General features: G+C 36.6%; 1 protein-coding gene and 1 long non-coding RNA gene across 2 annotated transcripts in view; one reads left to right on the forward strand and one right to left on the reverse strand.

Annotated features, from left to right (window-relative positions):
* Window positions 1-5,614: 5,614 nt before the first annotated feature.
* LOC136031661 (uncharacterized) lies at window positions 5,615-13,928 on the reverse strand. Its single transcript, XR_010618554.1, has 2 exons — window positions 13,799-13,928; window positions 5,615-5,978 (listed from the first exon to the last, which is right to left on the reverse strand). It is a non-coding gene; the product is annotated as an uncharacterized LOC136031661 (long non-coding RNA).
* LOC136031660 (signal transducing adapter molecule 1-like) overlaps window positions 13,890-22,564 on the forward strand; it is a 61,417-nt gene continuing 52,742 nt past the window's right edge. The window contains exon 1 of the mRNA XM_065711329.1: window positions 13,890-13,993. Within this exon, the coding sequence (XP_065567401.1) occupies window positions 13,951-13,993 (43 nt within the window). The 5' untranslated portion in view covers window positions 13,890-13,950. The remainder of the gene's footprint in view (window positions 13,994-22,564) is intronic.

Here is a 22,564-nt window from a genome sequence, read left to right on the forward strand (position 1 = left end):
GTACCTGAATTCCAGGCGATAACTTTCAGGTTGCTCTGATTCCTCGGCACGCTTTCTTTTGGCATTATCTTTTGAAGCCGCAAGCATGTTTTCACGTTGCTCTTGTGATTCCTCGGCACGCTTTCTGTTCTTACCTTCTCTATCAGCCGCAAGCCTGTTTTCTCGCTGTTCTTGCGATTCCTCGGCACGCTTTCTTCTCTTACTTTCTCTATCAGCCGCAAGCCTGTTTTCTTGCTGTTCTTGAGATTCCTCGGCACGCTTTCTTTTCTTACTTTCTCTATCAGCCGCAAGTTTTTTTGCATAGACTCTTTGAGTAGCTCTTTGAGCGAAGACTTACTCCCCCACAGTCCCCGTGGGAGGGGCAACAAGTTACAAACTTTGACCTGTGCTTACATATAGTAATGGTTATTGGGAAGTATACAGGCGTTTTCAGGAGGATTTTTTTGGTTGGAGGGAGGGGTTGAGAAGAGGGGGATATGCTGGGGGAACTTTCCATCGAGAATTTGTAATGCCCCAAAGACATAGTTATAAGGTTTTTCGACTACGCTGAATAAAATGGCTATCTCAGAATTTTGATCCGTTGACTTTGGGAAAATAATTAGCGTGGGAGGGGGCCTAGGTGCCCTCCAATTTTTTTGGTCACTTAAGAAGGGCACTAGAACTTTTCATTTCCGTTAGAATGAGCCCTCTTGCAACATTCTAGGACAACTGGGTCGATACGATCACCCCTGGGAAAAAAAGAAAACAAACAAATAAACACGCATCCGTGATCTGCCTTCTGGCAAAAAATGCAAAATTCCACATTTTTGTAGATAGGAGCTCGAAACTTCTACAATAGGGTTCTCTGATACGCTGAATCTGATGGCGTGATTTTTGTTAAGATTCTATGACTTTTAGGGGGTGTTTCCCCCTATTTTCTAAAATAACGCAAATTTTCTCAGGCTCGTAACTTTTGATGGGTAAGACTAAACTTGATGAAACTTGTATTTTTAAAACCAGCATTAAAATGCGATTCTTTTGATATAGCTATTGGTATCAAAATTCCATTTTTTTGAGTTTTGGTTACTATTGAGCCGGGTCGCTCCTTACTACAGTTCGTTACCACGAACTGTTTGATTAATATTTTTCTGAGGATTTTGGTAGTTATTCGAATGTTTGAGGATGAATAGAAGAGGAAATACTAACAAAGAGTGAGTTCTAAACTGAAAGGACTAGCCATTATAAACATTCACCAAAATATTGAGGTAGACATCGACCGTGCAATAAATATATATGGCAGTGTGGAAATACAAAAATAGAATTTTCTTATGAAATTGTGAATTCTAAAACTTAAGCGAAATATATAGAACTTTAAAAAGTGGAAAGATACGGTACATTGTTATGAAAAGTAAAATTTTGGTTTGTAAATGTTTTTGATTTCGTCGAAGTTGACACTGTTTGTTAAAACACTACTTTTAAAAAGAAACAGTGATTAGTTAATAATACTTTATTGCCTATATTTAAGACACTCATTTTAAATTTCTTCAATGCATTTCTATCTCTTTGTTGGTTTTCTTGTTACATTCCCAAAAGAATTAGTATTTAATGTTTAATATCTTTTACAAAGATACAAATTATATCTTTATTCTCATTTGCTACGCTTCATTACTATCATAGTTACTAAGCGATGCCATAAAGTTATATGACATACTAAATGATTTGACCTTCGCTATAGCGGTCAGAAGTACTAAGGCGAAAAATTATGCAGAAAACACTATATATTATATTTTTTATCGATGGTGAACAGCTTTTATTATTTTCTTTTTTATGGCAGGGCAGTTTTTATACCTTTTTTTGTATCGATTTTTTTATACCATTTTAATTTTAACAGATTTATTAGAATTTTAACCCTAACCAGATTTTAGATTAAATTTACGACCATTTCCACTACCTACCTACAACTCCTGTCCACCCATCCTCCTTGTGTGATAGGAGGATTGGTTATATCCACAGTGGATCGAGTGCTAAAAATACACTAAGAAGCTCATATAGTCCCAGAATTGAATCAAGGATATTTTATTTTGCAATGGATATCCCATTGATTTACTGGCATCTATTTTAGGAATTAAATGAAAGAAACTAGTTTTTTTTAGGTGAAAATACGGAGCAACATTAACACATAAAACGAACAGAAATTACTCCGTATATGAAATGGGTTGTCCCCTCCTCAACGCCTCGCTCTTTACGCTAAAGTTTTTAATTGTTTTAAAAAGTAGAATTGTGACAAAGAGTCAAATGTAAAGAGCGAGGGATTGCGGAGGTGATAACCCATTTCATATGCAAAGTAATTTCTGTTCGTTTTAAGTTTTAATGTCGCTCCTTACTTTTAGTTAAAAAACTAGTTTTTTTGTATCAGATTAACGACGCTTCTTGACTACTAAGGTCCCTACGTCGGCCCTGCAGTGCATTGCTGCAGCATGATTCGATCTCTGGGTCCCGTATTACCAAGCTAAGGTCACACCCACTGCACCACCACAGGACTACTAGTTTTTTTTTATTGAATTTCTGAATGTTTTTGAATTATTACATGTTCGATTTTGGCTCTCGGCACATAAATCGTTAAAATGAAATTTGCAAATTAATTCTTTTTTGGCTAAATGGCTTTATCTTAGTTTTGATCAGACGATTTTGAGAAATAGGGGTGGGAAAGGAGGCCAATTTTTCGGTTACTTAAAAAGGCAACTAGAGCTTTTAATTTTTAACGAACGTTTTTATTAGTAAAAATATACGTAACTTAAGAGTTAACTTACGTAACATCTTTATGCTAAAGTATTTTTAGAACCCCTCATATGCGTAATAATCTCTGTTCGTTTTGAGCTTTAATTCTGCTCCTTACTTTCAATTGAAAAAACTTTTTCATGTTTATTTTTTCACTTTTTTTATAGTAATGCTAGAACGCCCTTTTCATTGAATTTCTCTTCCCCAATGACATACTCCTCCAAGGAAAGATCCTCCCACATAGCCCCCTCCCTTCAACCCCATCCCCAAACTAAAAAAAATCCCCCTGAAAACGTCTGTACACTCCCCAATAACCATTACTGTATGTAAACACTGGTCAAAGTTTGTAACTTGCAGCCCCTCCCCCAGAGACGGCGGGGGAGTAAGTCATCCCCATAGACATAAATATTATAAAAATAGACATAATAAAAGGCAACTAGAGCTTTTAATTTTTAACGAACGTTTTTATTAGTAAAAATATACGTAACTTAAGAGTTAACTTACGTAACATCTTTATGCTAAAGTATTTTTAGAACCCCTCATATGCGTAATAATCTCTGTTCGTTTTGAGCTTTAATTCTGCTCCTTACTTTCAATTGAAAAAACTTTTTCATGTTTATTTTTTCACTTTTTTTATAGTAATGCTAGAACGCCCTTTTCATTGAATTTCTCTTCCCCAATGACATACTCCTCCAAAGAAAGATCCTCCCACATAGCCCCCTCCCTTCAACCCCATCCCCAAACTAAAAAAATCCCCCTGAAAACGTCTGTACACTCCCCAATAACCATTACTGTATGTAAACACTGGTCAAAGTTTGTAACTTGCAGCCCCTCCCCCAGAGACGGCGGGGGAGTAAGTCATCCCCATAGACATAAATATTATGGTTTTCGACTATATGGAGAAAAATGGCAATCTAAAAATTTTGATCTGTTGACTTTGGAAAAAAAATGAACGTAGGAGGGGGCCTAGGTTCCCTCCAATTTTTTTGGTCACTTAAAGAGGGCACTAGGACTTTTTATTTCCGTTAGAATGAGCCCTCTTGTGACATTCTAGGACCGCTTGGTTGATACGGAGACCCCTGGGAAAAAAACAAATAAACAAATATACACGCACCCGTGATCTGTCTTCTGGCAAAAAATGCGAAATTCTACATTTTGGTAGATAGGAGCTTGAATTTTTTTCTATATGGTTCTCTGATACGCTCAATGCGATGGTGTGATTTTCGTTAATAATGTATTACTTTTAGGGGGTGTTTCCCCTGTTTTCGAAAATAAGGCAAATTTTCTCAGGCTCGTAACTTTTGATGACAAAGACTAAATTTGATGAAACTTATATATCTAAAATCAGCATGGAAATTCGATTCTTTTGATCTATCTTTTAGCATCAAAATTCCGTTTTTAGAATTTCGTTTACTATTGAGTCGGGTCGCTCCTTACTGCAGTTCGTTACCACAAACTGTTTGAAAAGGTTTAGAAAGGTAAGACAAAATACATCAAAGCCTCGAGCCTCAACTGAAAGCATCTGACTGATGGGCGATAAGAAACATTTCATTTATTTACCCTACATTCCCAAATTGGGTCATTATTCAAGAATAATAAAAAAAAAAAATTGACATCAATGTCCTCTGTTGATTGAGATGTCTCGACTGAAATATTTGTAAATTTATCATTCCTTTTTTTCGACTGGCTGGAAATATTCTTCTTTTTTCTCCTTCATAATTTGCTTCATTTTTTTCATCCAGAAGAAGCAAACTGAATTTTTACCCACATTTACATGTTTTTTACTATTTAGGCAATCTAGGTGCCATAGCATATTTTGACACCTGTCATTACCAAACTATGGAGCTCAGCTTTGCCAGAAAGAATTTTTTATTTCAGAAACCGAATTCAAGAACTCGAGTAATTATCAAACGAATACTTTGACTGAGTGGAAGAAAAAATCAAGAAACATTAATGTAAACAAAAGACCTTATTTTATATTGTATAAACAAGCATACACAGAGGGGGGGAGGTCCAAAGGGCCTCGCTAGACTATTGCAAAAAGTTTGACTGAAAAAGAATTCAAGAGCTCAAGTAAGCATCAATCAAATACTTTGACTGAGTGGAAGAAAAAATCTAGAAACTATAATGTAAGAAAACACCTTATTTTACATTGTATAAACAAGCATACACAGAAGAGGGAGGGTCTGAAGGGCCTCACTAGACTATTGCAAAAAGTTTGGAAATACCTTTATTAGCTTTTTTCCCTTTATGTAGCCTTTCTTTCTCTTTCACCTTTGAACGATATATTACCAGATACGCAAGCCCTATCTAAAATACTATGTCTTGGGTATAGAGAGAATGGTTCTTTATGGCTTAAGCCATGCTGTGGGCCCGAATGTAATAAAACTAATCCTTCATTAAACCCATATGGACAATGTGCTTTTATATAACACGAATTTAATGTATCTGCAATGCCCAAACATATCTGCTAGAACACAAGATGGATGATTTTCCCGTAGACTCTTGCTGAAAATCAAGACTGATGACAAAAACTGATGATCATATTTACGCAGGAGTACCCAAATTGAAACATCAGCTACAATTGGAATAACTTCCATCAATGCTTGTTCTGAAGTTGGCTACAGTATTTGCATAGATTGCAGAGCTAAATTGGCTTTTCCTCATATGGAGGGCTTATTGAGTGAAGTAATTAATTTGTATTTGCCATCATAATCTTTTTTCCTTTTTTGTAACCTGTCTCCTTCTTTAAAATAAAATTATTAGCATACGGTCTTTCTGTTAAAGCATTGAACATGTATTGACAATATACTTAATGTATAGTGTATAAATAACCGCTTTTAAAATTCATAAATCATAATGGCTATACATTTTATTCCACTATCACAGTACTTAAACGTGAAAATTAAAGCTAGTCTCAGGCACGACCTTGACCTATTTGCTTTTTTATAAGAAAGATTTTATTGTCATTTATCCTTTGTTATTTCTTCCTCCATTTTCCTGAACATTTCTAAGTCCTGTTTCTTTCTTTGTTCCTTTATTTTTTGCTTGAATCCTTGAATATGTTCGTCCTCGGGAGGGTACAACTGTCTTCTCATTTTTACTGTCCAATCTTCAAAGAGCTGTGGTTGGTTGAAAATATAAAAAAGAGAGACTGGGAAGGCCATATATAAGGCCATTTTTGCTACTTCAAGCTTCCAGGTGCCCATTTTGAAGAAAACCTGAAAACAGAGGAAGCTATTTAAGGATCAGGGTTCGGAACTTTTCCCAGATATTTGAAAAATTTCCAAATGACAGATAGACAGTACTTAATACAAAATCTCATACAATCACCTTATTTAATCAAACTATACTTGTATTTCTAAAACTAAATGAGAAACCAAAAAACTCAATTAATGACATAAAATTTAATTTGGTGATAAAATTAAAAGAGTATTCATTGCAGCTATCTGTGATTCCCAAATTTCATGATAAATCTAATAACCCAGTTAACAATGCACAAGCTCTATTGAGAAGATGGGTCTAAAACCTAAGCATTTTCCAGCATTGTTTTTTAGTACTGTCAAATCAGTTAGCAAGATTAAAAACATTTACAACATACTTTTGATCTAAAATTTCTATCAGTGGTACCTCTGCTCTGACAAATAGATTGCTTTGTTAAAGTTGGCAATGGTGTGTGACAAAGGTCGACTACTGCAAACAACTATCCACAGCTCCAAGCAGACTGAGGCCAAAACAGCTATGCACGCTCCTCTTCCAACCCAATCTATTCAAAGCCTTTGTCTTTAGACCCTCCCATGAAGATCCCATTTCCCTTAAATCTTTCTTTACGACAACCTCCCACCCCAACCGCAGATGTCCTGTTTTCCGTTTAGCCCTAGAAGGTTGGCTGAAAAGGATAATCTTCAGCAATCTGCCATCCTTCATCTGCAGATTGTGCCGTCGCTGTCTCAACTTTTCTCTCATTATAGCCCTAAAAATCGGTATTGAACCACACTTTTCATACAGCCTACTATTTGAAATACTTTCTGTCAGCCAGGTACCCAGAAAAATTCATAGATAATTCTCTTCAAAACATCTAGCAAATCTTCATCTGCTTTTCAAAGCGCCCGTGATTTAGAACCATATTTTACCACTGTCATCTCTATAGCTTATAATATTATAATCTTGGTTTGCAGACTTATCTTCCATTTCTTCCAAACTTTGTTTAACTGTTTAAACCACCTTGAGCCTTGGCTATTCTATTTTTAACCTCTTTGGTGCTCCCACTGTCTTTAATAATAATACTACCTAATAATATACCTAATACCTGACTACCTAATAATAATAATACTAGCAATGTAATCTTTTTGTCTTCCCTTATTCCTAGCCTTAGCACCTTAGTCTTCTTTACATTAATTTTCAAACCTATTCTAGCACTCTGAATTCTCAAAACCTCTAAAAGTTTATTCATTTTGCTCACACTTTCATCTGAATGCTTGAATTATCAGCATAATCTAAGTCCAGGAAATTTTCCCTCCCCGTTTGATTCGGTGTCCTCCCATTGCCTTTCCTGTGCTCTTTAAGAAAATGATTCACATAAAGGGGAGTAGAACACGGCCCTGCTCAACTCCAGTTTTCAGACGAAACTAGCTGCTAACCTCATTTCAAACCTTAACTGTAGCAGTGTTATTCTTGCATATAGCACTAATCACTTTAATGTATTTGTCTCATAAGCCATACAAGGATAAGACCTTCAATCAAGCTCTTGTACCAATAGAATCAAAAGCTTTCTCATAATCTTTAAAACTGAAGACCGAAGGTGTTTGATAACTCAGGCACTTCTGAATCATTAACCAAAGAGTGAAAATTTGATTGACCCTTACTAAACTCTACCCTTACTCTATCCTTACTAAAGCCACACTGTTCTTCTCTTACAACTTTGTCTAAAGCATATCTCAGTCTAAAAGGAGTCACATTACTAAGTAATTTACAACTTACAGAGACCAGGCTAATGCCTCAATAAATACCACATTAACTCCTATGACTATTCTTATACCTCAAGTCTGCATCAAAGTGTCTAAGCTGGCTTAGAACTGGAGAGAAAGAAGTCCCTGGACCCTTCAGTATGAATGGAGGTTTGGTGCAACCATAAGTCCTAAGATTTCAGACCCCTCAACACAGATAATTGAAAGTATTTTCAGGTCAAATTATTTGAGTTTTCTTGATATTAAATTAACATGTTAGTTAATCTTGAATTCTGTCATCTAACACACTTCAGGAATTATATATAATTTTAATAAGCTACATGAATTTGGTATTTAGCAATACTTCTCAAATTCAAAAATACTGTTGTTACTTTATATGTGGGAAAAATTTTCTGTGGGGAAGGAGGGATCTCCACAGTAAAATGCGTTTTATTTGTGTATCTTTTTGTGCTCTTTGCATATACAATCAGAATAATTTAGTAATTTACATAAATTTAGGGTAAAGGAGAACTTTGTCCAGGCTTGGATTAGCTCTACTGTGCAAAGTACAACATTTGAAAAAAAAAACTTTATGTTTATCAATTCAGTGCAATATTGTCAATTCAATTTATACACTCAATTCCCCCAAAAATATCTGCAGAAGGTGGGAATTTTCTGAATTTTCCTAAATTTAGAAATAGGGTAATCATCAATACTCAGAGGGAATTTTCTGCATAGAAGGGGAGGGGGAATCTTCTGTGGATGAATTTTCACTGAATTTCCTTCCTTTTAAGATTGCAGCAATGCATGATGGGTAAGGAAACAAAAAAGAAAAGAGTAACATTATGAACTGCAATGCAAGAAACACAACAATAAAAGAGAAGATCTTGCAAACAAACTAAAACAAAAGAGATAGATTACACTTTAAGAAAATAAAATGTAAAAATCATGGTTTGGATCAAGCAAACTTAAAAATTTATTCTGTCTTTCAATACTAGTAGTAAAATGATCAATATGTTCATATTTTGATATCACTCTTGAATTCTTGGCCTAAGGTAGGAGATCAAGAAGGTAGAGTACTTAGAATGATTATGATAATAAGAATAGAGGGCCCTTTATCCTGTTCCAATGAGATGGGTCATAAGGGGATAACAAAATACTATAAAGGCATGAGTAGAAAATAGTTAGCAACAATTTACTCCCAACAAGAAATCTCTAGGTTTGGTGGGCTTTTTATGCAAGCAAAACAATTCAATTCAACAAAATCAGAAGGTCCAGAAAAGTTGTAGCATTAGAAGTGATGCAAACTTAATATCCAAGCAGGACAGAAACAGCAAAGGAGGGAATCCAATTTGAAACCTGTCTTAAAGAAAGGCAATAAGGACAACATTGAAAATTATAGCCATATTACCCTAACTTCAGTCACTTGAAATTAATGGAGAACACCATCAAGCATGCCCTTGTAAATTAACTGGAAGAAATGAAAATCATCTGCAACAATCATTACTTTTTTAATAGAGGCTACTCATGTGCAACTATGTAAATTAATTCATACACTTGGATAAAATGTACTTGGAAACAGATAAACCAAATGACATCATTTGCCTTGATCATAAAAGAGCTACCATCAAAGCTGATCATTCTTACCTGCAGCTTGAACTAAAAGTATATCAAGTAAGTAACCAGCTGACTGATCTGATCAGGGTTATTTTAAGCATGAAGACATCAACAAGCCATAAAACATGATTATAGTAGCAGGTGTTTTTCCCCTTCATTTTGGCTTCCAAGTGTCATTGACATCCTATATTTTTTTTACAAGAAGGTGGTTTATTCTGCATTAAATATTTTGCAGTTCATATATCTGACTTACCAATAAAGTGAACATACCACTAAACACCTTTTTTTATGTTCTTTACAAATATAATAATAGCTTCTATCACAAATTCAAATTTAAGCAATTTTTGACCTAACCTAACTAACGCAACCTATCTATAAATAATTCTGGTGCTGAGAAAATGTAGTATTATTTTGTCACAATCAATGAAAAACTAATACATTAATTGAAAATTTGGCATCAAGGAAGAAGAAAACAGCATTAATGACAAAATAAAATTTATTTATCCAACTTAATCATGGAAAATCAGTGCCTGTGGATTATATAACATTAAAAAATAGATTTATAATGAAACAGTAAGTTTGAGACCAATGTTTTAAGCCTTTTTATACCCATATTTTGGTCATTTTTAAGAGCTCAAAAAGTGCTTAAATTTAAACTTCCAATAGAAGAAATTATTATATTCATAAAAAACATGAAAAGAGGCATCAAGTGGTACATTCACTTTATTAGTAAATGAAGTTTTAAGTGTAATCACCTTTTATTAAACTACCCTCTGGGAGAAAAATTGTTCCTAATACAGTTCTTTTGAATATGACTTAAATATGATTAATTAGAAAAAAGAACAAATGAGGCTTATGAATTACATCGTCTTGCAATTTATATTTACTCATTAAAATTTGTTATCTTCAAACATCACTAGCCTAGTGGATCTCTAAAAGCTGTTGACACTTGTCAAAGCAAGTTAATAATGTCACTAATGTTTTTTAGTCACTACTAAATTTCAAGAATAACATAGAAAAAAGGAACATAATATTTTATGAAAACTGACTTAAAAACAAGTAAAAAAGGAGAAACAGTAAATTTATAGCAAACCATATAGATGGCTTTTGTTTAAAGTGAATAGCAATGCCTTTTTTTATGCCCTTTACAAATATAATAATTGCTTCTACCTTAAATTGATATTTAAGTACTTTTTAAGCTCTTAAAAATGACAAATTTTCAAAAAATTATGACAGTTGATATAACTAACTTACCAATAAAGCAAACATACCATTTGATGCCTTTTTTTATGTTCTTTACAAATATAATAGTCGCTTCTGCCACAGATTAAAATTTAAGCACTTTTTAAGCTCTTATAAATGACAAATTTTCAATTAAAGTACAAGCTATCTATTGTTTCCAACAAATAATATTATATTTTCTGTGCACTGTTTTTGACATAACAATACTACATTTTGCAAAGAAGTGCAAAGAAGAAAATGCCATAACATCGGCAAAATTAATTTATCCAAATTAATGTTGGAAATTCAGTGCTGGTGGATTATATAACATTAAAGAAATGGATTTATAATGAAATAGTAAGTTTGAGATCAATGTTTTAAAGTCTGAGACAAATGTTTTTAGCCTTTTTTATACCCCATAATTAGGTAATTTCTAAGAGCTCAAAAAATGCTTAAATCTGAATTTGAGGTAGAAGCAATTATTATATTTGTAAATAACATAGATAAAGGCATCAATTGGCAAATTTACTTTATAAAAAGCCAGTTATATGGTTTGCTATAATTTTAACAGAAAAACAGGGAAACATGATACCTGCCACTTATTATATAGCAAGAATTACATCATTATTAATTTTCATATATCCTGTGGCTATATGAAACCATTAGAAGGGGATTAGGGAGAATATTAAAAACACGAACCATGTCTAAATATAATAGGCAGGTCACTATCATGATCGGTGTGTCAAAATCTTGACACACTTGCAAATATAAAAAAATATGTTATTATACTGAAACATCCCAGGTGATAAGCCTTGCCTAGGAACTTGGGCTATGCAATGAACCTGCAAAGGCTATGCAATCTGGAAATTCTGATCTCAGATGACGTGGAAGCTTCATGGCTAATCCTAAAAAATACCCTACTAGAGAGCCTAGCCAAGCATACCAGCATGACATGGAAAAAGAAACCAAAAATTCTACCTTTCCTCACCCCAAAAATCAAGAAACTATGCAATAGGAAGAAAAAACTTTGGCAGAAGTTTGTGAAACAAAAAAAAACAACAGCATACGAGAAGTACAAAATCGCCAGGAATCTCCTCAGAAAAGAAACGCGGAAACTCACTGTAAACTACAAAGAACATCTGGCCAAAAATGTCAAGGAAAACCCTAAGTTATTCTGGAAACATATCTCCCTACATAAACCAGGCAGACACTCAGTACCAGACCTGGAGAATAACAGCTCAGTCTCTTCCTGCGCCTCCGAAAAAGCTAACCTTCTGAATAACCAGTTTGTCTCAGTGTTTTCTAAGGATGACCTCCAGTCAGCCCTCCCACCAGCAGAACAGGCTCACACTGTCTTCCCAATGTTACACTCACCGATCACAGTCGAAGAAGTAACCAAACAGCTTAAGGAGCTTGATGCCAATAAATCAACTGGACATGATGGTCTGAGCCCACGACTGCTGAAGGAACTAAGCCCTGCTATTTCAACACCCCTGGTAAAATTATTTAACTTGTCACTAACACAAGGGAAGCTTCCAAGGGATTGGAAGAAGGCAATATTTATCCCAATTCATAAGAAGGGTAGCAAAACTTCAGCAGCAAACTATAGACCTATCAGCCTTACCTGTGTGGCATGCAAGGTCATGGAGAGAATTGTGAACAAACGCATCATTAACCATCTTGAGGCTAACTCATTCATCAGCAGCAGCCAGCATGGTTTTTGTTCTAAGAGATCAGTGGATACAAACCTCCTTCAGTCTTACAGTCTTGTAACTGACCTAATAGAAAAACGAGTACCAGTGGATATAATCCTGCTGGATCTAGCCAAAGCTTTTGACAAGGTTTGTCACTGCTACCTCATTCACAGGCTATGCCCCCTGTCTCTTAGTCCAAAAGTGATCAGTTGTATTGAGGATTTTCTGAGGGACAGAACACAGCAAGTGAAAGTGACCAATGGACCAAATAGTTATGCACTCTCTGATGAAGTCAATGTCACCAGCAGGGTCCCCCAGGGCAGTGTCCTGGGCCCTACCCTGTTCAATATATACGTAAATGAGCTAGCCCTTATCACCAGTAACAAAACCACTCTCTATGTGGATAATTCAAAACTTATAGGTCCTGCCAATACCCCTTCTGCCCGCCAATCCCGCCAAAATGATCTCAACCACATATGCTCCTGGGTTAAAAGATGGTTGCTGGAATTCAATGCTGAAAAATGCAAGGTCATACACTTTGGACACAGCAACCCCCAGCAACAATACCTAATGACCCAAAACCCTGGATGACACCATGTAGTGGAGCATGTTCAGAAGGAGAGAGACCTTGGAGTTATTGCAGACTCCCAGTTGAAATTCAGCTCCCACTCACAGAAGATCTCAGCCAATGCTAGCAGAGCCCTGGGTATCATTAAACATGGCATTACCAGCAGAAGTAGACATGTAATCACCAAGCTCTACAAAGGACTGGTAAGACCATGTTTGGAGGTGGGGACCATCCTGGCCACCCCTTGATTCAAAAAGGATAAGGTAGTGCTTGAGCAAATCCAATGTAGGGCCACTAGGAACTCAACCTCCCCTCTTTAGTCTACAAACGAAAATGTGGGGATATGATCCAGGCACATAAACTCCTCTCTACCAATCAAGAAAATGCGCTCCTGGAGATTGACCCCTCCCACATAACTCAAGGACACCCAAAACAAATCCACAAAATTCATGCAAAGACTGGACCAAGATACAGCTTCTTCTCAAACTGGATTGTGAACCTCTGGAACAACCTCAAGGAGAACACTGTTTCTGCTGAATCAACAGATGTATTTAAATGCCGTCTGGATGCTGAGTGGAGTGACAAACCATGGAGATTTGACTGGGATGCACCAGAATTTAATCAACCATGTATGCAACTGTCATCACAAGGAGTGATTCAACAGGATCAAAAGTCCTTATTTCACTCCAAGATGTGATTTAAGGTAAAGGTGCTCAAGGAATAGCCATCCTTATGGTAATTTATAGTAGACAATGTTATTTGTTTTTATAGTATATAGCTCGTGAAGAGAATCTTGCACCAAGATTAACAACAGTTTTTTGGATAAAATAGTTTAATGTAAAAAAAAAGGCTTTCTGGACAGATTCTTAAATATAATGAAAAACAGCAGAACCCCCTAAAATTACATTTTTGCACTTAATTTAAGCTTGAAAGTCTAAAACAAGATTTTAGAAATCCAATTAAACTTAAACAAATATCAAAAACATTAATATAACCTTAGGGAAACTTATTGTTTAGATCATTTAAAAAACTGTGCGCTACTACATTGCCATCTTATTTCTAAAAAGCAATTTTTTAAACAAACAACGGAAATCAGCTCATGTTGAAGAAGTAGACAAAATTATTTAGTTGAAATTAATTAGTTGAAATGGGGATTTTTTCAGCCCCAAACTTATTTGATACAGATATAGGTAAGAAGATGCTAGTCCTGCCGTAAATTTACTCAATCCAAAAGCTGGATTCATGGCATGGGACCAACCTACTTCTGTAGGCCATTATTGTATAGGCTAGACAGGTTAAGCTTTGTTATAGGATAGAAATTGATGACAAAATAGAAATTCACGGTAAAATTCTAGTTAAGTGACTTCTTGCTATCTTGGAAAGGGGTTAGGTTAGGAAAATGAATCTTTCAGGGATGGGTATACAAGCTAAAGTATGTCCTGGGAAGGTATTTTGAAGTACCTACCTCCACTTCTTCTCCCTCTTGATGGCCCTGACCTTTGATGACCCTTAAAAATATGTGTGTCATAAAAGTGGAACCTTGCAAAATAGATCTTCTGCTTGAATGTAGTACAACAAAATTGTTTTCATTTTCACAACTTTGCTCAATCCCAATTTATAAGGTTTTATAATGTGCTAATACATTTCCTAAATTTTGAAAAAAAAACATTGATGTGGCTCAGAATTTGGTAAAATTCTAGTTAATTGACTTCTTGCTATCTCGGAAAGGGTTTAGGTTAGGAAAATGAAACTTTCAGGGATGAATCTACAGGCTAAAGTATGTCCCAGGAAGGTATTTTGAAGTACTCACCTCCACTCCTTCTCCCTCTAGAGGGCCCTGAAATTTGCCTACATGACAGGTCTATACCTATTGAAATTTTGACAAAACAAGATTTTACATTAATTTTCAGTTACTAGTTGCTTTTTCTCTGGCTCAAGTTCTGAAAATGCAATTCCTGTTATTTGAGTAGAATTTTGAGCCATGTCAATGTTTTTTTCAAAATTTAGGAAATGTATTTGCATATCTTTAAAACCTGATAAAATGGGATTGAGCAAAGTTATGACGCTGAAAACAATTTCGTTGTACTTCAATTAAGCAGAAGATCTATTTTCCAAGGTTTCACTTTTATAACACACATTTTTAAAGGTCATCAAATGCCAGGGCCCTCTAGAGGGAGAAAGAGTGGAGGTAAGTACCTTAAAATACCTTCCCGGGACATACTTCAGCCTGTAGACCCATCCCTGAAAGTTTCATTTTCCTAACCTAAACTCTTTCCAAGATAGCAAGAAGTCAATTAACTAGAATTTTACCCAGATTTCTACTCAAATAACAGGAATTGCTTTTTCAGAACTAGGCTAAAGGCAGAGAAAAAGCAACTGGTAGCTTAAAACTAAGGTAAAATGTTGTTTTGTCAAAATTTCAATAGGTATAGACCTGTCATGTAGGCAAATTGTAGGGCCCTCTAGAGAGAGAAAGAGTTGAGGTGGGTACTTTAAAATACCTTCCCAGGATATACTTTAGCCTGTAGATCCATCTCCAAAAGTTCCATTTTCCTAACCTAACTCCTTTCTGTGATAGCAAGAAGTCACTTAACTAGAATTTTACCAAAAATTACTATTAAACTGGTTAAAATTCTAGGCAAGCTACATTTTGCTATCTTAGGAAGAAGTTAGCATAGGAAAATGAAACTTTCAGGCAGTGGTGTAATTCTATTGAAATCCCTGGAGAGGGAGCAAAGTTAAAGCCAATTTGGTAAACATATCACAGTTCATATTATTGACTTACCAATAAAGTGAACTTGTCCCTTGATGCACTTTTATGCACTTTACTGATATAATAATTGCAAATTCAAATTTAAGCACTTTTTCACCTTAACTAACCTTATCATAAATGATTTTAGCACTGAAAATGTAGTATTATTTTATTGAAAACAACCAAGAAAACAGTGCTGAGAAAATGTAGTTTTTAGTCAAAAACAATGTATAACTCATGCTTCAATTTAAAATTCATCGCTATTAAGAGCTCAAAAACTGCTTAAATTTGAATTTGCAATAAGCCTAGAAGCAATTATTATATTCATAAAGAGCCTAAAAAAGGCATCAAGTGGTGCGTTCACTTTATTGGTAAGTCAATAATATGACCTGTGATATGATTACTAATGAGTCTTCCAAATCAAGTAAAAACATCAGTAAAAACTAAAATATAACCCATCTAATACCTGAAATGAACTTATTGCTTGCTTTTGCTTATATATTAATGCTAATGCTTGTGTGCTTGCTTGCAGTTGCCTTATTATGCTTTTGTTACAGGTGCTTGGGTCAAATATATGTATTAACTGAATAGTACATCAAAGAAATCATTGCATGGTGTCAGAAGTTCAACATGGATAGTACACCAGCTCCATCAATCAACTGGTCAAGCCCCAACCTAAAATCTGAATGGAGAAAATTTAAGAGACATTGTGAGCTCATGTTTTCTGGTCCACTAAGTGGAAAATCAGATGCAGTGAAATGCTCATACTTACTGATCTGGACTGAAGAAAAAGGACAGGATGTGTTCTCCACTTGGACCTTAACTGACGTGAAGGCAAACAAGCCAAAAGTATATCTAGACAAGTTCAAGAATTATATTCAGCCAAGTGCAAACCCCATCTTTGCCAGATATATCTTTCATCAGAGAAACCAAGCGGATAGAGAGACCATTGAGTCATATGTCACTCAGTTGAAAGTACTTGCCAAGGATTGTGAATTTGATACCCTAGAAAACCAGCTAGTTCAAGATAGGTTGGTCTTTGGAGTAAGAATGCAAGAATCCATGAGCGGCTTCTCAGTGAGGGAGCCACTCTTACCTTGGCTAGAGCAGTTGAGCTATAGAAACTGTGCAAGAGACCCAAGCACTCATGCTTAACAAACAGATGCAGATTCCAATTAAGCAGGAGGTGGAAGTGGTTCAAAGACAGAAAAATTCCCCTGCATGCTATTTCTGTGGTGGCCCATACTCAAGAAGCCATAAGTGCCCAGCAAAAGGGAAGCAGTGCAGCAAATGCAGGAAGATGAACCATTTTGCCAAAATGTGCAAGAGCAAAGTAGTACACAAACTTGAAACAAGAAGCAAAGTGGAAGATGGGAGAGAATTCATGATTGAGTCCATTTCCACAGAAGAAAAGGTGGAAAAGCCTTATGCTCTGATAAAACTGACAGAAAACGATAGTGAATTGGCGTTCAAGATAGACACTGGTGCTGAGGCCAATATTTTGCCACTCAAAGACTTCAACAAATTGGCAAGAAAGCCAGCACTGCTGATGTGCTGACCAGCTACACTGGAGAACAGCTAAAGGTACTGGGGACAGCCAACCTAAAAGTTCAGTACAAGAACCAAACCCCCCAGACCCATACCTTCCATGTGGTCTGCACAGATAGAGCACCCATCCTCAGCCGCCAGTCCAGCAAACGAATTCAGCTGATCAAGTTTGTCCTCAGTGTCAGCAATCCAGCCCCAATCAGACCAGTCATCCAAAAACTCTTAGATGAATTCATTGATGTCTTTGAGGGCATAGGGACACTGCCTGGAACCTGCAAAATATATCTGAAAGAGGGTGCAATCCCTTTTATACAACCCCCAAAACGGGTTCCTTTTGCACTACAAGCTAAGTTCAAAGAGGAGTTAGACAGACTGGAGTCATAGAAAAAGTGACCAAGCCAACACAGTGGGTGAATTCCTTGTCCTGGTGAGAAAGGCAGATGGGTCACTCAGGATCTGTTTGGACCCTGTTGATTTAAACAGAGCAATTGAGAGACCGCATTACCCTATACCCTTATTTGATGAAGTAGCAGCGAAGTGCAAAGGTGCAAAGAAGTTCTTTAAGATGGATGCCCAAAATGGATACTGGTCAATGGTGTTGGACAAACCATCCTCTGAGTTGACAACATTCAACACCATGTATGGCTGGTATAAATGGAACCAATACCCATTTGGATTGATTTCAGTGCAGGATGAATACCAGTGAAAGATGGAGGAGGTCTTTACACAACTGGATATTGGGCTGATTGTTGATGATATTGCAGGCATTGGTTGTAGTGATGCTGAACATGACGCCAAGCTGAGGGCAGTACTCTAAGCTGCAAGAGACAAGGGAGTGCAGTTCAACAAAGAAAAATGTGTTTTGACACTACTTCCATCACCTACTTTGGACACATACTGACAACAAGCAGCATTGCCCCAGACCCAGAGAAAACCCAGGCGTTAGAAAACATGCCTGCACCCCGAAACCAGGAGGAACTACAGACATTATTAGGAATGTACAATTACTTGTCTAGATACATCCCCAACCTGGCTACGCTGAACAAGCCCCTCAGAGACCTATCCAAACAGCAGAATTTCGAATGGAATACAAGCCACGAGGAGGCCAAGAGAGGGATTCAGAATGCCATCTCCAAAAACCTTTCCTACTTTGATCCAGAGGCCAATGAGATAGAGGTGATCACAGATGCTTCCCAGCATGGTCTGGGTGCCCAGCTATCAACAGACAGAGCAACCGTCGCTTTTGCATCTTGCTCTCTAAGTGAGACAGAGCAGCGTTACTCCCAAATGGAAAAAGAGATGCTTGCAAAAGAGTTCACCAGTATCTGTTCGGAAGAACAATATGCGTGACCACAGACCACAAGCCTCTTGAGTCGATTTTTGGGAAGTCTATACAAAGGGCACCTCCAAGGCTGCAGTGAATGATGTTGGATATTCAGCCATATGATATCAAGCTTAGATACAAACCTGGAAAGACTATCCCTGTAGCAGACACCCTATCCCGCCTGCACCTTGTGGATACAGACATTGAGTTGCAGGTAGACATGGAAATTCTGGTTCACTCAGTCCTTTGAACTGTACCCATAGCAAGCCAAAGGCTTGCACGAATACGTAAAGAAACAACTAAAGACGAAACACTGAACTACCTGTTGGAAACAATAAAAGTGGGTTGGCCAAACAATAAAAAGAGCCTAGACAGAAAACTTGGGCCCTTCTGGAATTATTGTCATTAGTTGGCAGAACTTGATGGCCTTGTTGTTAAAGGGGAGCGCATAGTCATCCCGATATGCATGAGAGCAGGCATATTAGGCCAATTACACTCTTCCCATCTAGGAGTGGCAAAGACCAAAGAGAGGACAAGAACGTCTGTATTCTGGCCAGGCATCACTCGAGATATCGAGAGGCTGGTCAACCACTGTGAGGTATGCGCCAAGTCTGCTATGAACCAACAGAAGGAGCCAATGATCCTGCATAAAATACCCAACTACCTATTCCAGCATGTAGCTGCTGACCTGTTCCAGCTCAACGGACAGGATTACATGGTCACTGTCGATTACATGAGTTGGTTCTTTGAGGTTGATTGCCTGACAAACACCGCGTCAGGGCAGGTCATCAACAAACTGAAATCTCACTTTGTCCAATATGGGATTCCCGAGCGACTTACAACTGACAATGGCCCCCAGTTCAGCGCAAAGAAATTTGAGCAATTCATGACTGACTGGGGAATATTACACTCAAGCCCAAACTACTCTCAGTCCAATGGCTTAAGTGAAAAGGCTGTTCAAATAGCTAAAAGACTCATGGTGAAGGCTGCTGAGAGCAAGAGTGACCCGTATCTGGCACTATTGGAGTATTGGAACACACCTGTTGATGGATTTGCCCCAGCTCATATAATGGTGGGACACCAACTGAGATCACTCCTGCCCAGCATCACACAAACGTTGCAACCAGGAGCCTTCCAATCTGACCGATCAGATAACAGAGGGAGAAGGCCCAAGAGGCACAAAGTAAACACTATAATCAGCATGCAAGGAATATGGAACCACTGAAAACAGGTCAGAAAGTGTGGGTTAGGTTGACTGACCAGGGAACCTGGAAGAAGGCAACAGTTTGCAAGACTGGTGACAGCCCTCGTTCATACTATGTGCGTCTTGAAGAAGGAGGGACGTTCCACCGCAACAGAATATACATCAAATCAAGACAATACCCGATGGTGACTGACCTGCACGATGGTGCTAGTTGCCAAATCGAAACTTCGAGCGTCTCGCCATCAAAGAATGTTCCCGATCCCTTAGCTGATTCCCAAGAGACTACGGACCCCCCCTACAGTGGAGTCTCCAACACCAAGGCAAGGTGTCACATACAAAGAGGTGGAGGCCACAGATCCGGCTCAGGCAGAGCAGATTAACCATGGAAGAAGGGCAATGGCAACTTGTTCTGGTCGTCAGGTGAAACCTCCAACAAAGTTGAATTTGTAGAAAAGATGGGAGATGAAATGAATTGATTGTACTGTATTATTTAAAAAAAAAAAAAGATGAAATGAACTTATTGTACTGAAAAAAAAAAAGATGAAATGAACTTATTGTACTAAAAAAAAAAAAAAAAAAAAAAAAAAAAAAAAAAAAAAAAAAAAAAAAAAAAAAAAAAAAATCGTTCTGGTTGTCAGGTGAAACCCCCAACGAAGTTGAAGTTGAGCATATTCAATAAAAAACATTGTTGAATCACATGAAGAAAAGACGGAAGATGAAATGAACTTATTGCTTGCTTTTGCTTATATATTAATGCTAATGCTTGTGTGCTTGCTTGCAGTTGCCTTATTATGCTTTTGTTACAGGTGCTTGGGTCAAATATACGTATTAACTGAATAGTACATCAAAGAAATCATTGCAGTACCATAAAGGTACTATTTAGTAGGCCTACTGCAAATGGATATTATAGTAGCCTACTATGAAGATATATATAAATAAACAAAACTGATCTGTTTCTGTTGATGATTGAATTATGCAGATTCGTCACAGTTTTGACTTTGGAAGATTTTGGAAGAAACTAAATTGTAGCTTGGGGGGGGCAAACCAAGGTCTGGGAGGGGCAGTTGCCCCCTGGCCCATAGCAAATTGTTCCTCTTTTCTTAGGTATTGAACTACAGACCAAAGTATGTCTTGGGAAGGTATTTTGAAGGACCCATCTCAGTAAATATTTTGCAGTTCATATTATCAACTTATGAATAGGGTGAACATAGTCCACCATTTGATGCCTTTTTTATGCAGTACACAAATACAACAATTGCTTAAAACATTGGTTTCAAACCTATTAGGCTATTGGATTATAAACCATTTTTGGTGTAAATTTATGAGCAGTCTACTACATTAGGAGACATGTTAAGAAAACATTTCTTACTTCATAATATACAAAATAATCCTAGTTAGCATATTTTTCAGCAAGAAAACAATTATCTTCACTTCTTTTTCCAATTTTGCAATAAAATTTATGAAAAAAGCCATGCTTTTGATAAACATTTTCTCTGTTTTCAAATCTGTGGTGAAAGATTATGCCATCCTACAAATTTGTTTTTGATGTTCATTCCGGCCATTCTTATAAGATGCAGTTTCTAGATTTTTTTTTTTTTTTTTTTTTTTTTTTTTTTTTTTTTTTTTTTTGTATTGAAAATGCAGTGACAAAGATGCAAAATAAACCACCATCTACATATTTGGTAGAACAGAGTTGAGAATAAATTTTATGAAAATAGACATAAAATTCCCTTTTTTGATTCTAGGATGATCTAACAGTTTCACAATCAGAAGGAATTATACAGATGATTAATTTATAGTAAATGCAGATGATTAATTTATAGTAAATGCAGATGATTAATTTTGCTGAAATGTCATGAATCAAGATGAAAATACATATGATAATAAACATGATTTAATTTGGCCATTGGCTGGTGCCTCAACTAGTGCCAGGTGAACTTTTAACTGGCTGATGAATATCAGTTTTGTTGAGCTCAGCTGCCTGTAGTAACAAATTGTGTAATCTGGCATCTTTATTGGGAAAGGAAATTTTCAATAAAACTTGGCAAGATAACCAGCCATCTGGTTGTCAGATCTCCTGTTCTTGGGGATTGCTTCATGCATTGAATGCCATAAGTGTTCAATATTTTGTGTGTGGGCCCCAGTCAGAAGGTCCACAAAATTCAGCAAAGTGTTAACTGTTAGGTTAACCAGAAGATGCACTAGAACTTTCAATTTTTAATAATATGAACCCTCTCCAAAGTTTCTTGGACCACCCCTCCCATGTGTCTCTGGAAAAAAATATAGTAAATAATGTATTGAAGACTAATAATAATTATCCATAACCTGCAGATATTTGTATTGAAACACTTTATGGTAGAGGAGGCTTCTTCCTCTCTCTCTCTCTCTCCTCTCTCTCTCTCTCTCTCTCTCCTCTCTCTCTCTCTCTCTCTCTCTCTCTCTCTCTCTCTCTCTCTCTCTCTCTCTCTCTCTCTCTCTCTCTCTCTCTCTCTCTCTCTCTCTCTCTCTCTCTCCTCTCTCTCTCTCTCTCTCTCTCTCTCTCTCTCTCTCTCTCTCTCTCACACACATTTTTTTTCAAGCTTTTTGAGGAATCAAACCTTGCAGTTAAATTGAAAAAGCAAACAAAAGAAGCTATAAATAGAGTTATTTCAGCATGGTTATTCAGTGAAATGTTTCTGTATGATGAATGCTCATTAATGTATCTCTAAGCAATAGCAAAATTTCTTTGATAATGATGATAAAAGTATGGATTTTTTTTCAGGTTTGTTTACTTTTGTTAAATTTGTTAGTTTGAAGCAATGTGTAATTTGACTCATTTTCATCAGTTTTAGCACTGCAAGCCAGTCTGTAATATTTTGCTTTTCTGCAGCTTCTTCCATTCGTTTTTGCAATTTTATTCCAAAATTTAGCACTCTGTAAACTGAAGTAAATGT

The sequence above is a fragment of the Artemia franciscana genome, chromosome 10 (genome assembly GCF_032884065.1).
Source record: "Artemia franciscana chromosome 10, ASM3288406v1, whole genome shotgun sequence".
Classification (NCBI taxonomy): Eukaryota; Metazoa; Arthropoda; class Branchiopoda; order Anostraca; family Artemiidae; genus Artemia; species Artemia franciscana.